We start from the raw sequence: 19,388 nt of genomic DNA, 5'->3' as shown, positions 1-19,388 counted from the left end.
AACCAAGTCCAAAACCTAAGGATAATCAGTTGAGATGCTGACATGAGGGATTGTTTAATATCGACAGACTCATTTGACTGCAGGTCTTCTTCATAATCACACTGTGAAACACTGATTTTGTCCAGTTTATGCTGATAAGAAACCACCCTAAATGACAGAAATCTACTTTTTCTTCCATTCGTAAGTCTTAAATTATAAAAGTGCAACGCTGAATGATGTAATAATTTGTCATAATACATTGAAATAAAAGCCTCTTGACTCATTAGATTCCTTAAAGTGATACGTGACAACAAAACGAAAGGGATTCCAAACAGGTTGTCAGGAGGAAATTAGCCATCCCAGAAATCTTTCATCCTATGCCAGCAGCAACCTCTTCTAATTGGTTCCTGTGGAATTCATTTTATCCCTGGTGACCGACTCCACACACAGTGGACCTTGACAGGCTTTTAACCCCGAACACTTCAGGTGCTCCGTCCCTATGTGACAGCTACAGAGGAAACAGTAAAGACTGTTTTTCATTTCAGTGATGACTTCATGTTTTTACAGTACATCTTTAATTTCAGAATTTGATTTGAAGGTGATTTGTAAAGCTATGCCCATTAAATAATTCCCTCCCACAATCTCTCACAGTCCAGTACTTGTCCACACTCATTGTTCCCTGTATACAAATGCCCGTTAGTCTTCACCAAAAGTGACAAATACACCTTCCAACAGCAACTTCTGATAGTGTACAAAGGTGGGAACTCTACACCGAGGACAGGACTTAGGAGATGTCGATGCAGTCAATCCATGCCAATGTCAATTATGTCAAGAAAGTGAAATACTGCCACGCATTCCTTCAAGTCAAGTCCTTCATCACTCAATCATCTAGTCATGCATTGTATGGAACACGTGTGAAAATAACAGCAGTAAAGGGAGGTTAAGAAGTGCATTGTTCTATAGAACTGACTATTCCCAGACACTAAGTGTTAAGTCTTCGTGGAAAGAAACAGAATACACATGACAGAGACAAATAAATGTCCTTTCTGAGTGAATGAAAATGTGCTTATTTTGCTGTTACAGGCTGCTGCTTTGCTTGTTTGGCAAAGGGCAGAGTTAGAGCTGTGATGCTGTGGCAGGTTTTGAGCCACCTTATTTCACTGCCAAAGCCAAGGTCACCGCCACTGCCCGGGGCCATCAGACCGGGGCAAGGGTCTCCAGTGGGGAATGAGCAGGAGGCTGAACGTTAGAGGAGGGGAAACGTAATGGGAGGAGAATAAAGAAAGGGGGAGGGGTATTCTGCCCTAGTGCACACAAAAAGGTCACAGTTTCCCAGATAAACCCCCCTCTCCATCGTCCAACCCCTCATGACCTCTGACCCTCTATTTCTCAGTCAATGCTAAAACAGAGGGAGAAGAAGGGGGAGGGAGGGCGCAAGGGGAAACACACCCACCCAGAGTCAGCAGTGACAAAAGGGGGCCTCAGCCACAGCTAGCTGAGTCGGTCAGGAGAACAAACGCTCAGGCCACCAGCACAAAGCAGAGCCACCAGAGGCTGCACATCTCCGCAGCCTCTGCCTGTTCCCAGCCACTCTACTGCCCAGCATTTCACAACTAACAATGGTGCTGCTCAGCTCCGAGAGGTACCCCAACACACACAAACACACAGGCTACAGAAGGAAGAGGTAGCTGAGGCCCACAGGAGAGCCGCAGCCTGCCCATCACTGACTGGCCTTTGTCTCCGGCTCTTCTGCTTATTGGCCGCCACAGAGATTTCCTGATCCTTGCTGAAACAAAATGCAAAACTGAGCTGAGGGGCTTGGTGTTTGGGTGCGTCTGTGGGGGCGATCACGTTATAAGACAGCACGATCGTGTTTACCATTATCTCTGCTACTAATAAAACTAACTAATGTCCACCGCTGGCTCCACCTCCTGTCTGTCTTTGTCCTTATTACACATTTTCACACACGCGAAACAAAATGTCTGCCAAAGGAGAAGACAGGAAGAGGGAGTTTTGGTGTTTTTATTGGTGGATGGTGCAGACCCCGTAAAGGCTTTTAACTGCACAATCTGGCCATAAAGGCTCTGTTAAGTGTAGTGAAGCGCGGTGACGGGGCAGTGCTGAGAGCTGGCAAAGCCCCTAGTGAAGCCTGGAATCATGGGAACACCAACATACACACTCAACACACACACACACACACACACACACACACACACACACACACACACACACACACACACACACACACACACACACACACACACACACACACACACACACACACACACACACACACACATTCTTGTAATTGCCTGTAGCCTGATCTTTACCTACACCGCATCCTCATTGTGATCTTAACACGACACAGGACAACAGGAAGTGGGGACCATACAGAATAGTCTTCACTGTGAGGGACTAAAATTCAAACACTCTTTTCCAAACAACCGGTGACAAAAAGATGATGACGAACAACATCTAATAATGGCATGAAAACACAGGATTCATCATTAACACGTGCTTGGCACAGACAGAGCTCCTAAAGAGGAGATCAGACTGGATTTGTCAAGTTCAAAATAATGCAAGAATGCTGTATAAAGATTATAAAGCTTGACATTTGGAGACTGGTCCACCCCGTCCAACCTTTGGCCCGGCCTCTGCTCTCCTTCCTTTCACCTTTCACCTCTATTACTGAGGAATTCCTCTCACGAGCCTTAAAAGTAGGTAGAAGGAATTTTAGGCCCCCTTTTCATTTGTTTGCTTGAGAATAGCTCGGGTGGTCCAGGGACATCCGGAGACCAACACACAGACAAACACACACATGCTACACAAACAAGCGGGCAAACAATGAACTTGAATTTCAACTAAGACCTAAGCTGACCATTGTGTGGTTGAACAGCAAAGCTTAGATGTTTTGTTCACTTTAAATTCAGCACACTGTCAAAAAACAACAATCCAATACAACAACTGTTAGAATCGACCCAGAAAGCTATTTAACTTCCTAAAAATATGATTCCTGTCCATCCGAGTTGAACGTTTTCCAAAGTTAACACTGCTTTGTATGACAAAGAAATAAAAAGACATCATCTGAATAGGTATTATCTGGATGATCAGCTACAGCGTGTACACAGCAGATGAGAGCAGCTGCTAGGGAAGCTGGCAGAGGGGCAGGAGGGAGCATGCTGCAATGACAGGGTCAAAGTTTGCTCACAGATTTTAAGCTGATTCAGATACGAGCTATGTCTGCCCAATATGTCTGCCCATAATAATGCACCAATAAAAGGAAGAATCAGATGTTTGAAGATTAAGAATTAATCACACCAATTCAAAATGACTCCAAGCCAGGACCATCAGTTATTTTCTCATGTTTCACACTTATTCTCACATTTTCAGTGATGAGCTGCAGCAGATGTGTTGATATTTCATCTCTTTATCAGCACATTTGAAAAATAATTTGTGTTGAAAAAGACATATGCACATCATAATTTGAAAGCGTGTGCAATGCAGCTTTTTACAGCATTATATTACAGGATAAGTATAGTATAAGCAAATCAGTAGTAGTAGGAGAAGGAAGACACTGATCACTGAAGCAGAAACTGAAGGAACATCTTCCTGGTATATTTGTTTTCTGATTGAACAAAAATTACCTGTGTCTGTAATTTAAAAAAATATTTTAACCAATTCCATTCACTTTAAACAAATATAACTAAAATATATACTTTAGTATTGCATGAACTTAATCTGGATCGATATTTCAATATCAGTCTCCATCATTATTCCATGTGGGGTCCCTCAGGGTTTAATTCTGGGTCCCTTTCCTTTCCTTTCCTTTCCTTTCCTTTCCTTTCCTTTCCTTTCCTTTCCTTTCCTTTCCTTTCCTTTCCTTTCCATCCATGCAGTACAGTCTACACATAGATTTTCACTGTTATGCAAACAGTGCTTGAATATCTAATCCAGGTACCAAGGTTTTTCTTTTTGGTTTCAGCACTAAATGTCAGATTGGCTTAATCAGTTATTTTTAAAAGACAATTTTATTTCCTTGCATACAGTTGTCATTGATTCTGTTGCTTGTTATTTTCTAGTCGGTTTTCTTCTTCATGACTCTGTGGGTTTAATAGATCTATTTGTAGTTGGTTTACATCTAAATGTAGCCCATCAACTTACCATACTTGCTCTAAATTGTATGTGTTTTCCATGTATGTGTAGGTATGCATTTGGTACATATGTAAGTATGTATTGTGTATTTTCCATTTATGTAAAAAGCACTTTGGCATGAATCTGGGCTATTTGAACACACAAAGTGTTATATCACACTATGAAAGACAGAAATAGGATTAAAGTCATGTCAAACATGAAGACAGTGCGCCTGGAGGAATAAGCAAATGCGTATTTGAGCAGGTCAGTATTTCCATCACCCAGCTGTTTCACCACTGCAGTGTCCCTTCCTCTAGTGGTGTGATTTGCCAAGTGATGTTGTTTACACAAGCAGATATTTTTAGAGCATAAGGGTGCCCGCTCTGCTCCGCACAGAAGCTCATGCCTCATACAGTATTATGAAGCAACTCCCATCTAACATCAACTCTCCACATATATCTGTGGTCTGTGCTTGGCTGAAGTCCTGCCAGCATCGCTCAACATTTAAGCACACTTGCAACAATTGTACTCTTCATTTAGTTGTATTAGCTGTTCATCCCTGACATCTGGAGATAGAGAGGATCAAATGAATGTAATTCTGCAAAGCAAGTTAGGGTGCAGGGCATTTTGTGTTTCCAACCATGCCGCATAATCAATGGTAAAAAAACAACAACAAGGAAGTAGATAATGTTTTTGATAAATATTTGATTAGTAATTATTTATTATTTATTATTATTTATTTAAGTGACTAATCTAAGAAATCTAAACAAAACCAAATTTCACGTTGTCTTTCACTGTGTAAAGACATAGAGTAAACTAAGACAATAAGGCATACTATGGGCAGTATGGGAATAGTATTGGATCCCTTGGTGATTTTCCACTGCTTCAAGGTCAATGGCATGCCATCTTCAGAAATAATAGGGATTCCTGCCCTTTCTCCACAGCAGAGTTGGACAAGCTTAAGCATTTGTCAAAGCAAATATCCAGGGATGGCATTAGGGACATTCTGTATTGCTGTTTATTCAGCTCCCTGACAAAAAGGAAGAAAAAAAAACATGGAGGACAACCAGCTTCTTTACAGGCAAGCAAGAGCGAGAGAGAGAGAGAGAGAGAGAGAGAGAGAGAGAGAGAGAGAGAGAGAGAGAGAGAGAGAGAGATACAGTGAGATTTGCAGTTATTTACCCTTGCCTTTGCTTGTACATAATCATGGAGCGCATCGGAAAGGGACCCTCTCTGAACCAATTCTGAAAGCCTCTTTTCTTAGACAGGTAATAAAACCTCTTACTCATTGTTGCCAATTATCAATCAACTCAATGCGATGGTAGTATTTTGTCCGCAGGTGTACAGTAATAAACTGGCTTCTAGTGTGGTTACACATGAGAGGTCAGAGCTCTCAGAGCCCGCCTCGTCGGTACAGAAGAAAAAAAAGAAAAAAGCCGTTTCTTCCTCAATCCCTCTGACACACTGGTGGACAGATGGAGGGGTGCTGACCACACAGCGGGAGGGAACACTGATTTAACATTAGCCACATACCTGCCCAAAGGAAGGCATAGGGCAGTCAGAGGCCATGTCTGTATGCACTACTACTGTGATGGTTTCAAGACGGGAATGTCAATGATAAGAATGATATCAGTGAGAGGATTACAGAGATGAATATTCTCTGTTTGTTTTGTGGCATAAAATGGCAATAGCACATGACTTTTCCTTAAAAATCATAATAGATGAAGTTAAAAATTATGTTAATTTTGTGAGGATTAATAGAAAACACTACAAGGGCTTATGTTTAAATGTCAAAACACGCATTTAGTTGACTAATCTATATGACAGAGAGATGACTTCGTGAGGAGTGAGCAGAGATGAGCAAGGGTAGGAGGGGGACCGGCTGAGGGCGGGGTTTGGCTGGCAGACAAAGGGAACTACAAGGAGATGTAGGGATGGCGCTTCAGCACTCACCCAGGCAAGAGGCCATGAAAGGGGTGGGGACAGGAAGGTCGGAGGGTGATGGAGAGCCACCGCCAACCCTCCAAACACATGTGCTCGCACATGTACGCACACACTCACGTAAACTAACATGAGCCGCACATAAATCACTCTCACTATCTGTCTGAGAAGATGCTAGTCGTAAGCCATCCTTTGAAGCTTTGAAATGTGGCAACTTCTCATCTTCTGCCACAGGCGTGCAGTTTTTATCAGACTCAGTGGTCGACATCCTCTTATTTACTTTTACATCCCTAAAAGGAGTTGAATTCACACAAATGAGAGGCATGGGTATAAACTGAGACACTTTTACAGGCATCCTCTGTCTTCTCCGATTTCATCCTTTACAGCCCCCTGGGTTCCTCTTTTTCATTAAAGTCTCATTCAGAGGCCTACTATTATAACGGCAGCACAATTCACCACAGCAACCTCTGAATTAAACAAGACAGAAATTATCACGCAGCAGCCAAGGGCTCTATATCTAAACTGAAGTGGTCCAAAAAATGAATATCGCGTATAATGCATAGATATTATAGCCGCATTTGTTGCATTTTTTACTATTCGTGTTTTCAATTTACTCATGTTTGCAGTGACATTGCCTTTTCACACTTCATATTGTGTTTGCAAATCTTTTCGAATGGTTCCTGAGGTCAATTGCAGTCTCCTCCTTTGAATGGGACTGGGGAAAAAAAATAAATTATTTCCAAACAAAGCCTCAACTCTTTCCAATTAATTCCAGACAAACAGACAAAAGCAAGTCATTTCAATTGATCCTAAAAGCTATTTTGTAACAGGGGGGCTTTTGTGGTGTGTTGCCTGGTGACGCTGGTGCGCTGTGGGGGAGGGGCAGGAGCCCTGGCCGGGCCCACTGTACCAGGCTTGTCATTCATCCAAATGATGAAAAGCTTCCTGAATGTAAGCTAATGAGGAGGTCCAAGAGAAACTGAGGAAAGAGAGAGAGATGGAGAGAAAGAAACCGGCCATCAAAGAGATAACATTTAGGAGGAAAAAGAGTTTCCTGGACCAACCGGCGGTTTAGAGGGACAACGGGGAGTCCGTCCGACACCAGCCCCCAACAGTGAGCTCACACAAATGGTTGTCAAGCAAGTAAAAAGTGAAATTTATTGAGGAAGGTAGTGTGGAGGGTAAGATGGAGGCTTTATCCACTGAGAGGGCTATAAAGAGGCTTCAGTAATCACACCACCCATTGCATCACAGTGGTACAAGTCAGAGCTCTGTTGTAAGAGGGACTATAACACAGCAAATTACCTCAAAAACACAAAGAGAGCAACAACGTTAACAAACAGTTGGAACAGAAAAAGAAACAAACACTAGTCACTGATCTTTGTAAGCGACGTGTTGACTTGTTTTGGGTCATTTCTCTTCACAAGCGAAATGAAAAAAACTTTGTCCTAAATCATTTATGTCCAGCCCAGAACAAGAGGATGAAACGGACCAGTGATTGTCCAAATCTCTGGAGAATATACTTCACCTCAAAGATTAAGCTCCTTTTAAAACCTTATTAAGACCTAAAACATAACAGTTTGACAAATTGAGGCTTGATCAACAGGGGAGCACTTCTGTGCTGAGCAGGCGCCTGCAGGAACCTGGAGGATGAGGACTGCAAGAAGCTGAGCACTAAAGGATGATTTTTCTGAATGAACAATACAAAACCTTCCCAAGACAGCCGAACAGAAACGAAGGAAAGCTGTCATGCCTACAGGTATAACTTAGGCATAAATAAACTACCACAACTAATGGTGCAATGAAAGCCTCATTAATCTGACTTCTAAAAGGCATTTTCATGCATTTTTCATACACTGCAAAACAATGACAACTCAAAACATGGTCAAATCCACAGTGAAATGCCAACATTACTTTTTCTGGCAAATCTTCCAAAATACAGGGAGCATTAGTGTGCAATGATGGCTAACATGGGGGCTATTTTACAGCCAGAGGGTCCAATCTCATGAGTGTCTTTGAAGGATTTCTGGAGGATTATTTTCAGTCATGGCTACTTGCAGCTTTGATAGAAGTGAGACTCCATTAAGGAGACACAGAGCATCATTGTAGAAGAGCCGTAACTCATTCAACTCCTGGTCATAAATCTCCTGAACACAACCCAAAAGGTCAGAGGTCAGCGCTCAGAATGTGACCTTCAGTAATCCATCAGTTCCTTCCTGATCAATACAAGAAAGAAAGCCCAGCCAAAACAGAGGATTTGCACCCTGCATGATTCTGAACCTGAGGTGTGCTTGAGGTCAGGTTCGTTCAGTGAGATGAAATTTGTATTCACTGTGTAACAGCTGAGTGACAGGTCTTTGCTCTACAGTTGCATAATTCTTAATTTTTCATGCTCATACAATATTGAACCCTTGAATTAAAAAAAATGAATTTGCTGAGTAGTACACTGAAAGATTAATCCATGAGGCACAATTATTAAATGATTATCTCATCATCTGTAACCTTTACCACAGATTTCAGTCACTAGTGGAACAGATTAGTGAGGGACAGTGTGATTTGTGGTTGGCTAAGTCAAGAGGGGACTGGATACTTTTATCAAATGCATTCAATAAATTAACTTTGTAAAATCAGAGCGCACGTCCTCTCATTGCACTGCCCTGTTCTCACTGAAATCTATCTGGCAATCGAAGATTAAAAAAAATACTGAGGCAAAACTTCAAGTAATACCGTGAATGCTACTACATATTGAAGCTATATATAACACACTGTACACTGCAGCACTACAAACCATCAATATAATTCTATTGTTTTCTCTGGACCATGTTCCTGTCATAAACTCTGTGCTCATAAATCTCTGGATTTTCATTTTCCTCATGCTTTCTTATTACTTTGTCAAAGTAATTCTTTGACATAATAAAAATAATGGAGGGGGGGTGGGGGATTACCTGTCCTTGATGCAGAATAATAAGACGTGTGACCCTTTGGGGAGGCCTTAAAAGGTTGCATGTGTTTGATGGTGACTTTTCCCTTCAGTGAGACGTCCACGCTAACCTCACTATCCCACTGAGTGGAAAAGCTGTATTGGCCACAACAGCACAGCAGTATGCTTTCTACACACAGGCTGGGATTTAACAGGCTTCTGCAAGCCTTTGACTGTCTCTGTGTAACACAATATATAGAACACAGCGCTCAAAAAGTCTTAACTTGTGCAACAGTACAGTATCACTAAAGCTGCTGCTGCAACATCTCAGCGTCTCCACAGAGGAATGTGCACATCCTTGATGCCTTTGATTTAAAGTACGCTGAGACTTGCGCTGTATGTGTGTGAGAGAAAAGCGAAAAGTGGAGCACAGAGAGTCTGATTGTCTCACTCTAATAAAAAAAGTTGGAAATGAACCATGGCAACAATGTTGAGAACTTAATGTTGAACTGAATCACTTCAAATAAGAGATCTGGCGGTAAAGCCAGAGAAAAATCTATCTTGATGCCTTTTCCAGTGAGTGGGCTGCTGGGTACCGTCGAGCTTACTGCACTCTTACAAAGCAGCGTGGAGAGTCTCAGCATGGACACTTGTTAATGCTAAACTCAAAGACTTGAATTTCTAAGCAGCACTGTAGATGAGCATCAGAAAGATCATTACACCGAAAGAATGATATTAGAATATTCAAATGACTCCACCGCCAGGGATCTTAACAACATTAAGAGCACAGCGATACCCTGACGACTGGGACTGGACTGAAATGTGATTACTTCAGGCGATATTATTACAATTACAGTGTTTACATTTGTCTGGAACACAGATCAGAACTTAATCAAACTTCAGTAAGCGGCTGTGGTTGCAGTTTCTGCTTGTGTCACATCTGCTTTCTGCATGACTTCTTTTGTGACCATAGATAATAAGATAGTTTAAGATGATACATTTTGAACTCAAATATGACTAAACTAAAACCAGCAACACCAAAACCACAGCCAATGACAGGGACTCTTGGCTTCCAGACTGCGTAGAACCTGTTGGCTGAAGTATTTATCTGCTGACTAATGTATACTGGTTCAGAAAACTGAATGAAATTAAAACAGAGGTTTATGTAAAGGACAGTAGGACAAGAGGAGTCTCTGACTCTGAAAGCCAACAGCTGGTTAGCTTAGCTTCATACGAAGACTGAAAACAGCCAGTGTGTCTCTGCCACGTGGTAACACAGTCTGCCTGGCGACGTCTTTAAAGCTCACTAATTAACAAGTTACATCTTGTTTGTTTAATCCATATAAAGAGCAACGTGTGAAAGTGATAAGTTGTGGTTATCTGGAGAGTGACTTTCTGAACTTGTTGTCACCGTGTGGCTGCCAAGCAATCAGTGGAGATTTTTTTTTTTTTTTTACCTTTGGACAGAGCCAGGCGAGCTGTTTCCATGCTTTACTCTGAGCTAAGCAAACTGGGTGAATGTTAGTGGAACTGATCTTCTCACCTATTGTAACTCTTGGCAACAAAGCAAATAGGCGTATTTCCCAAAATGTCAAACTATTCATTTAATTGGGTTTTGAGTGCCATAGACAATAGAATGAAAAAAAAAAAAAAAAAAAACTTCTGCATCACTCTCAAAGAGGAGACTTACTGGCTGCCTGAATACGAGCCTTGCGGCTGACCACCAGCCCAAAGGAATTCTGGGCCACGCACTCGTAGTCGCCCTCGTCAGATGAGCCATCCGATTTGGTCTTCTGGAAGTGACCGATCAGGAGCGAGCCGTTGATGAATGTGGTGTGATGCTGATCCTGAGTTAAAAGCAGGCCGTTGTGCCTCCACTGTGTCGTAATTGGGGGGATGCCGTTCACCTGGCAGTGGAGCATGAGGGGCTGCTCCTGTACAGCGATGATGTCGCTGGGCTCCAGTGTGAAGGAGAGCTCTGCTTCGCACATCACACCTGAAAAGACATGCACACACAAATGGTTACTATACAGCCGAGGGTGAAGGTTCCTTCTTCACCTTGTACACAGCCGAATATCTTGACTCAAAGTGGACACTGAGTTTTTTGTGGGGCCAAGATGGTGACCATGAACCACAACAACGACCCTGATTCGAGTCCAGCTGGAGAGGATCCAAAGAAAGCATAAAATGCCCCTCAATATAAAGATAGCTATACAAATGTGTATAAGAATCTGCCTCCAACTATATATAAACATACTACTGTATGTGCTGCCTTGCTCTCCTGAGACATCTCATTGCAAATACTACCAAATTATGCTCCCTTTTCAAAAAAACAAGTTTGGATTGCAAACCTGAGCCCTGTCCATTCAAACATTTTTCAACTTGATACTATATTAACCATGTTTGTCAATACCACGCAATTCAGTGGATTTACTTTCCTTTAAATTTCAACAGAAAGACTGTTCCTGCTCTTGGGGGCCCTTACAGCAAATGCACAATCACCTTTAAAGTTTAGACTACAGGATTGACAGCAGGGTCTGGGGTTGAGAGCATTAACATACGGGCACAAAGCCCCAGCCCTCACATCTAAACAAACAGGAAGAATGCTCCTTGTGTCATTTCACTGATAGCAGCTCACCAGGCCTTACAGCTCGTGAATAAAAAGCCTTGACTGAGCTACCTCCAGGCTGAACATGGGAATTCACAGGCTATAGACTGAATGCACCCACCCACCCAGCATGTGCACTCTTGTAACACACATGTATGGCCTTGTATGTGCAGTACTGGCTTAACTGATGGTAGCAACTTAGTCACAAGCTCCCTTCTCTGTTGCTTTTCACCACGAAACACAAAACCATACTCTGTGACCAAAAGCTCCAGATCAATTATCTTTATTTGTAGTGATGATTTCCACTTAATAATGGAACGAGGAACTGATTTTTTTAGATTTGCGGTTTCTGAGGGTAAAGAGGAGAGAGAGGGAGAACAATAAATAAAGGATGTAAACAGCCTGACCTGACTTGGTACTATAAAAGAGGAGCTTAGCGGGCTCTCTTGGTATCATGTTTCAGCTGCTGATGGACTAAGCAATACCAGTCTCGGCCCCAGGCCCTGGAATCTGGTGCAAGGGGGGCCAGGGGAGGGCAGGGGATGGGGGTAGGAGTGTGGGGGAGCACAAGGGTCAAAACAGTGAACCTCCTGCTTCATCCCTCAAATTCCAGTCGAGAAATACTTCCCCTTAGGTGCAGACAAGGAATTCATTGACACACTCCTCTGTGAAGATCACATATGCAAAATGTAAAAAAAAATTTCCTCTTCCTCTCTCCTTGCTCTGTATCCTTTCTTTATGTGCAACCCCCTTCCCGTGTTTTTCCCACTCAACAAGCACGGTAAGTAAATGGCCATGGGACCAGAGAGACATCAGTGCTACCACTTGTGAAAAACAAGGGGGTGGTGGTGGGAGAAATATTTAACCCTTAGCTGGCAGGCAGTGATCCCGCTGCCTGGGCTGCTGCTCTCCAAAATGATGCTGCCCACTGAGCTCCATCTCCTTTGGTCCAACAAAGATCACATGTTTTCACACAGGAAGCAGCAAGCAGGGATAAAAACTGCATGCAAAGAGCCTGCAGCCACACACCCAGTCAGTCACACTTCATGTTATGATCAAAATATGGATACATCTCCACATACAGTCACTATTATATACTGAGCTAAACCCTTCTGGACAAATTTAAAGATGTGAAACGTATGAAAGCATCACATTCAACCTTCCTCTGAATAGACTGACTGAAATGTGTTGGAGGCTTTTTATTTTCAGCTTTCAACGCTGTCAAACGACATCAGTCAGTGTTATCAAGCCTCGCAGCAAACAGGATAATAACAGCACAGTGCTCAATGTGTTACAATGTCATTGATTTGGAGTTGATTAAACAGCTTCATTGATGCTGTATATACTTCCGCATCACTTCAATTAATCCGAGTTTCTTCCATTAGCTAGAACAATGTGTGCGAGGGTCCGCAGGCTTTCACTTTCCTAATGAATAAAGCATGCTGGTGGAGTGGCTGGCTAATGCAATCCTGAGCTCCGGGTGGGTAGAAGGTTACAAACAACTGTGTGAAAAAGGTCAGAGAAAATCATTTTGAAGACCGCACTGGAATCATAAGACACATCCAATGAGCCAAAGGAGATGAGAGGAAAAAACGGAGGAGGGGAAAGCCAGATTTTGTACTGTGTGGTTTAGGCTCAGGTCATCTGTGAATGCTGAGCATCCAGAGGGTGTGCAGAGAGGAGAGCGCAGCTGTAGACACTGACGGCAAGAGCACGCCTGTCCACAAAAAAACACATGTTCACAGACATGAATCTATACAGATGTGGATTTTCATGGTTAGATAAGGTGGCAGACACACACACACACACACACACACACACACACACACACACACACACACACACACACACACACACACACACACACACACACACACACACACACACACACACACACACACACACACTAATGCTCTTTTCACACAGAGGAAAGAGGCACTAGCATGTAGGATTACTGGGTGAGACCAGAGACAAGTGTTGGCTATGTGTGGTTCATGCTCTGGCTTAATATTGACAGATAAGTGTGGCTTGCTGGCACAAAGGTTTACTGCTGCAACAGTAAATGGAGGATCACACACCAGCTACCAACAGACAGATGCAGTTAGCAGACACGAGCACCACTGATGGAGCTAAGTGAGCTTAGGACACACCACAGGCTTCTTACAGGCAGCAGCATGAGCAACACAGCTGCTTGGCATCATGATACGACAGCCAATGGAAAAGCTGCTTTGGAATTAATTTAATGGCTTTAGCTTATAAATGCTACCCAGTGCATTTCAACATGATATTGTTAACAGGATACTCCAGAGGTAAGGATGTAGATTTGTCTTTTATTGTTAAATTACTTTGCTGTCTCTCAGCATGCACCTGTTCCAGCATGACATAACAAAAAAACATCACATTTTTAAACAAATACCCAGTTTCATTTGCTGTGACAGGCCGCTGTGGCATCGTGTTAGGTTTGTTTGAATGTGGAATGATGTTTTGTACACTGGATGAGAGTTGTGGACTTATCCTCCATTGGAAGTATTAAAGAGGAATATGTAGAAAGTATTATTTTAAAGGTGACAGCAAAAATCCTATTTTTGCATTCAGATCCAGAACATGTGGGTGAATGAAACACCAGTATAAATCAACTATTAAAAAGAACATGCACAGAATGACATGCTCTTTTTCACAAGCTTTATTAGGTGTGTTTTATTGCTTATCATTTTTTCATAGTGTCTTGCTAAAAAGCAATATTTATTCTATTTCCAGGGGGAAGACTACACATGCAGCATTGATACTTCCCTCTTAAGCTTCTGCTTGATCAATTATGAATCAATAGTCTTTTTTATGAGCCTGTAGTTTCACACACTCTGATATTCACCTGTTTAAAAAGCAGCTCGGTAATGATTACACAGTGACAGTAATGTAGGCTACAGCAGTAATATGCAACACCTGAATGCTGAGAAATAGTCCATGTGTTGACATGATAGTAGACGTAGGGCAGCTGTTGTGGAATTTACCTCTCTCAAGCATTTCCCCCACTGTGAATGTACTGCACAGTCTCACCAAAGCACTCACCTGCAGTGTTTTTCCACAACAGTCCAAATCCTAATAGTGAGAAACCAAACGCACTCTGGTGCCTTTGGATTAAAAGAAATCGGCTCACACTTTCAGGTGTAAACAGGCACGAAGTTAAGTGAAAGTTCTGTCTGTTTTTCTTCCGTTTCACTTCATATTCATCCTGTCCTTTAAAGTCACAAGCTAATCCATTCAAAGCAAACGATGATCTGTCCATAAAATAAAGCTGTCATATCATGACGTCCTCTGAATGCTTTGCTGCATTTTACCTCAGAGTTTGAGCTCTTCACACCGTAAGATATATAATATTGATATTCCTCCTATTGCTTCTTTAACTCTTATCAGCGCCGCTTTAAATGTCATAAAAAGCAATTTTTATCTAAACTGAATCTAATATCAGAGGCAGACAAGCACTTGAAAGAGCTTCATTTCTTTAACGCGATGGGTAAATTGGAAAAACATCCGTCACAGAGCTGTGTTTCTGAAGTTTTTGTTCCCAGTCCCCTGACTGAACATGTTATGAACCACTGTGTACTAGCCTTTATGATTCCTGTGGGGGCCTTTGTGGGTCCCTGTGTGGTATGCTTTGCAAATACTCAATACTCTCTCTTGCCTTTGAATTAAGGGGCCTCACATAGAGAGAGAAACTGTCTATCATACAGAACAAAGGGGCAAAAAAAGAAAATTTGAAAAGGACGAGAGGGACAGTCTTGACATTTAATCTGTACAAATATTCTCCCCAGCAGGCAATAACCACAGTCTTTTAATCTATCCCCAGAGCAACAACCACTGTCAGTTCATCCAGCCATGGGGTGGTGTCCTGTACTGGCCAGTCACGAACTCCATCTTCTTTAGTTAGTGTAGATCAGCCACAGCTAAGAAATTAAACTCCATCTACTATGACACTATGTCACCACATATGACACTTTTTAAAGTTAGTGTGGAGAGTTAAGTAGTGGGACATTTTGGTCACTTTGAAGAGACAGACGCAACAGTGAATTGCTATTTAAAAGCCTTAAATCTGTACAACTACAGTATCTTAATATCTGGTTTAATACGTTTCACAAGTATTCAAGTATTTGGTTGTAATTCTCCCCTCCAAACTGAGATTGAGACCATGTGGGACCATCTTTTTTGATCTTTTTGGATTTCTATATTGCACATTTCACATATTCTCAAAGCGCTTAGTGTGAACTTTTGCACTTTCCTGCACAAAGCAGTACATCTCTTTCATTTAAAAACATTCATATTATATATATTGTTTTTTTTATATAATATTTTTCTGTTTTTATTGTCAATGTTCTGTTTTCTATTTATGCTTCTTGACTTGCAGCATTTGTTTGTTTGTTTGTTTTTTACCTTTCTTTAAGTAATTCTACTTGCTATGTTTGTTACAATGCACCAAAACACCGAGGCTGATTCCGACTTGGCAATACATCGATCCTCACTCCAGTTCTGATGCGGTTAACAATAATATGGAGAAAGTGGCTCTAACTCTGCGGCCCTGCTCCTGCTGGAACATATGATTAAAAGGCACTCATGAGGAGATTTACAAAGCCACTTCTGATAACAGACAAAACCACTAAGAGCTTCCTGCACACAGCTACTGAAACGCAAAAAGTGTAACTTTTTGTACAGCTTCCAGTGGGACATTCATCACATGCTTCTAACGGCGTTCACGTTAATAACTATGAAAACAATCCAGAACTCTGCTGACTACACTGCACGTGGCTACCGTATATTATTACGCTGCTGCTGCTTGAACATCCATGTGCATATGGAACAACACCAATTAGCCTGTGAGGACATTTCAAGTTCTGCAGGATGCACAAAATATAACTCTAACCATGTGGATGTGTATCCGTATGTGACCTCCAGACACAAATTCCGCAGTGCACGAGGCTCCAGTAGTCTTCACATCGGCATTTACTGCCGTAACAACGGACACCGGAGAGGGGCCAAGTTCAGGGTTACTGGTCAGCAGCGCACTCCTCGCTACTTGCGGCATGCACGGTGCTCCGGAGAGCAGCAGACCAGCGGCGGCTGTCCTCCACACAGCTCACATACCCTGCAGCACCACGCTCCAGCCCGGTAACAACGTAGCGCCACTTACCGATTAAAGCATTTAGGAGTATTCCCAAGAAGCATGGACCAAGGCGGCGGCGCCCTGTGGATGCCATCTAAACACTTATGGAAAATATTCCAGCACTTGCAGAAAACAGCGCGAGGTGAATAGATGGAGGGAAAAAAAATAAAAATAAAAAAACCCACACACACAGATATCCAGCTTCAGCGAGGCTACTACATGTTCCGACCTACAGTGCTACGGATAGGTGGCTCGCTGGGGTCGAACGAGCTTTCGCCATTTTTACCATCTATCAGGAATCTGTCAGCATCCCGCTCTGTCCCTCTCCCTCTCCCTCTCTTTCTCTCTCTCTCTCTCTCTCTCTCTCTCCTCCTCCTCCTCCTCACTGACTCTGCTGTATCCCAAAGACCCCCCCCACTCACTCTCTCTCTCTCTCTCTCTCGCTCTCTCGCTCTCTCTCTCTCTCTCTCTCACACACACACACACACACACACACACACACACACACACACACACACACACACACACACACACACACACACACACACACACACACACACACACACGCTGAATCTGCTCGTGGAACAAAAGAGCCGACTGCTGCCTGCTTCACTCCCAACGCACGAGAAACCTGCAAAAACTGCATGATTTCTGCATGTCAATAAAACAGCTCCGACTAATGCTACTTCTACAGATACTACAGGCCAGTAATCACAATACTACTAACAATAGTGATAATCCTAATCGTAGTAATAAATAAAAGTGACATCACAACAACAGAACTATGATGTAATAACAGGCCACTGATGGCTAATCCTTATCTAGATAAATTAACTGACTGTGGCCACAATGTGTGCGGTTTCTGCTTAAGTCAAACAAATCTTTCTTTCATCGTTGGTTGTAAACAAATATATGATTAAACAAGTGACACAAAAAACAGTAATCATAAAGCATTTTGCCAACACTGAACACATGCCAAGGGTTAAAACATACAACATAACAACAGGCTGAGTTTCATTAGGAGGATAAAAACAATGAAATTCTGTCAGGTGGATGCGTTTTATTTAAAGATGATGGTTCGGCACATGTGAACCTGATGGGATGAATCAACAAGGAGGGCTCCGAACTCAATTACAACAAAGCAGTGGCTGTTCAACTGTATTCGGACTCCCCCTAGTGGACAAAGCGTCTATTCCTGTTCTCAACTTTAATGAAATAAAACAAAAAACAGCCATTCTGCTGTTGTAGTGGTCAATGTTCAGTCCTATGATGTTACGTTTGGTAAACACACCATGACACTTTCACTTACATAATAGCACTAAAACTTTTTTTTTTCTGCAATCAGGCAAAATTAACAGAACTATTAGTCTATTACAACCAGGGCTGCGACCACCGATTATTTTCATGATTGATTAAGCCACCCATTACTTTTTTTTTAATTAATTGATTAATTCATCGTTTTACTCTCTACAATATCAGAAAATACTGAAAAAGTCCATCCCAGTTTCCTTGAGTAATCTCCTGTTTTTACGGTATCTGTTTTAAGTTTGAGAGCACTAACATCAACAATGCAGGGTTACAGTATATGTGGTGGTCCTTTAGGTGAACGTGTTAGGATAAATAAACAAGGTAAACCTCTAACACTCAATCGCAACAAAGCCATGCTTGTTTGGCTGTGTTCGAGCTCCACCTAGTGGGCCAAACATGTACTTCAGGTTTTAAAAAAAATCCCCTATTAAACATTCTCCAGTCTCACATCCATCCATCCTATTTTCTACCGACTATCCCTTTTCGGGTTAGGGTTAGGGTTAGGGTTAGAAGACTTCTGCTAGATTGACAACATACTTCGATATGAACTGGTATGTCAAAATCAAGAAAAATCATGAAACCAAAAAGGGCCAGTAATATGTGCCTTCACATCCACAACTCAAAAAGAGAAGAGTGAATGATGGGACAGTGTAGAAATCATACCAGCTTACAGACTGAGTTTAACACTGAATCCATGTTAACCTTTTAAGTTTAAAACTAGTTGATTAGCTTACATGTGTTGTCACTTTATTACATTTTTAGCTGATGCTGGTCCCATTCTATAATGTTCATTACACCTGGGGATATTTCTATTTTCCTTGAAAAAATCCACTACGCTATTTCTCACCTTGTCACTCCCAAAACTTTGTGAAAGACCAGCGAAGTGCGTTGCCTGTTAGCATGTGCAGCATGACGTTAGCTAGGTATGACAATATACCAACAGTTAGCTCGTAAGCTAACATTCAGCATAGATGTAGTTCAACATATTTAGTTTTAAGTTACAATTGAGTCACATTTACTGAGAGACTTTCACAATGTGTAAAACACAACTCGGTTTATTTACAAAACAGCTAAAAGTGTAACTTAAACAAATGGTTAGTGCGATAGCATGCTAATGCTAGTACAGCTAGCAGGAGTCCCACAATTTTGAGAAGTAAAACGTGTCAGAAGCCAGATAGAAAATATGAACCACATTCAACAGTTTCTGAAGATCAGAGCTGTCTGACAGTCCAGGAGATTATTAAAGTAGGCTACTCCAGCTTTACACAAATACTGTGGGTCAAAGTTCATGTAAGTACAGTTATGAGACACTTGCAATACGAGTGTCCCCCTTTGATGGAACCTTATAG

The 19,388-nt window shown here is 42.0% G+C and overlaps 1 protein-coding gene across 2 annotated transcripts in view; it reads right to left on the bottom strand.

Annotated features, from left to right (window-relative positions):
* The window catches only part of igdcc3 (immunoglobulin superfamily, DCC subclass, member 3), a 53,370-nt gene extending 36,243 nt beyond the window's left edge, over positions 1-17,127 (bottom strand). The window contains exons 1-2 of one of the 2 annotated variants that reach the window (XM_070961532.1): positions 16,759-17,127; positions 10,662-10,967 (exon numbers count right to left, since the gene is read on the bottom strand). In XM_070961532.1, the coding sequence (XP_070817633.1) occupies positions 10,662-10,967; positions 16,759-16,825 (373 nt within the window). In that variant the 5' untranslated portion in view covers positions 16,826-17,127. The remainder of the gene's footprint in view (positions 1-10,661; positions 10,968-16,758) is intronic. The other variant, XM_070961523.1, reaches the window with a different exon arrangement.
* Positions 17,128-19,388: the final 2,261 nt, after the last annotated feature.

Source organism: Chaetodon trifascialis, chromosome 1 (assembly GCF_039877785.1).
Source record: "Chaetodon trifascialis isolate fChaTrf1 chromosome 1, fChaTrf1.hap1, whole genome shotgun sequence".
Taxonomy (NCBI): domain Eukaryota; kingdom Metazoa; phylum Chordata; class Actinopteri; order Chaetodontiformes; family Chaetodontidae; genus Chaetodon; species Chaetodon trifascialis.
Note: the sequence above shows the minus strand (reverse complement) of the source record. Positions and strands in the feature narration are given on the sequence as shown.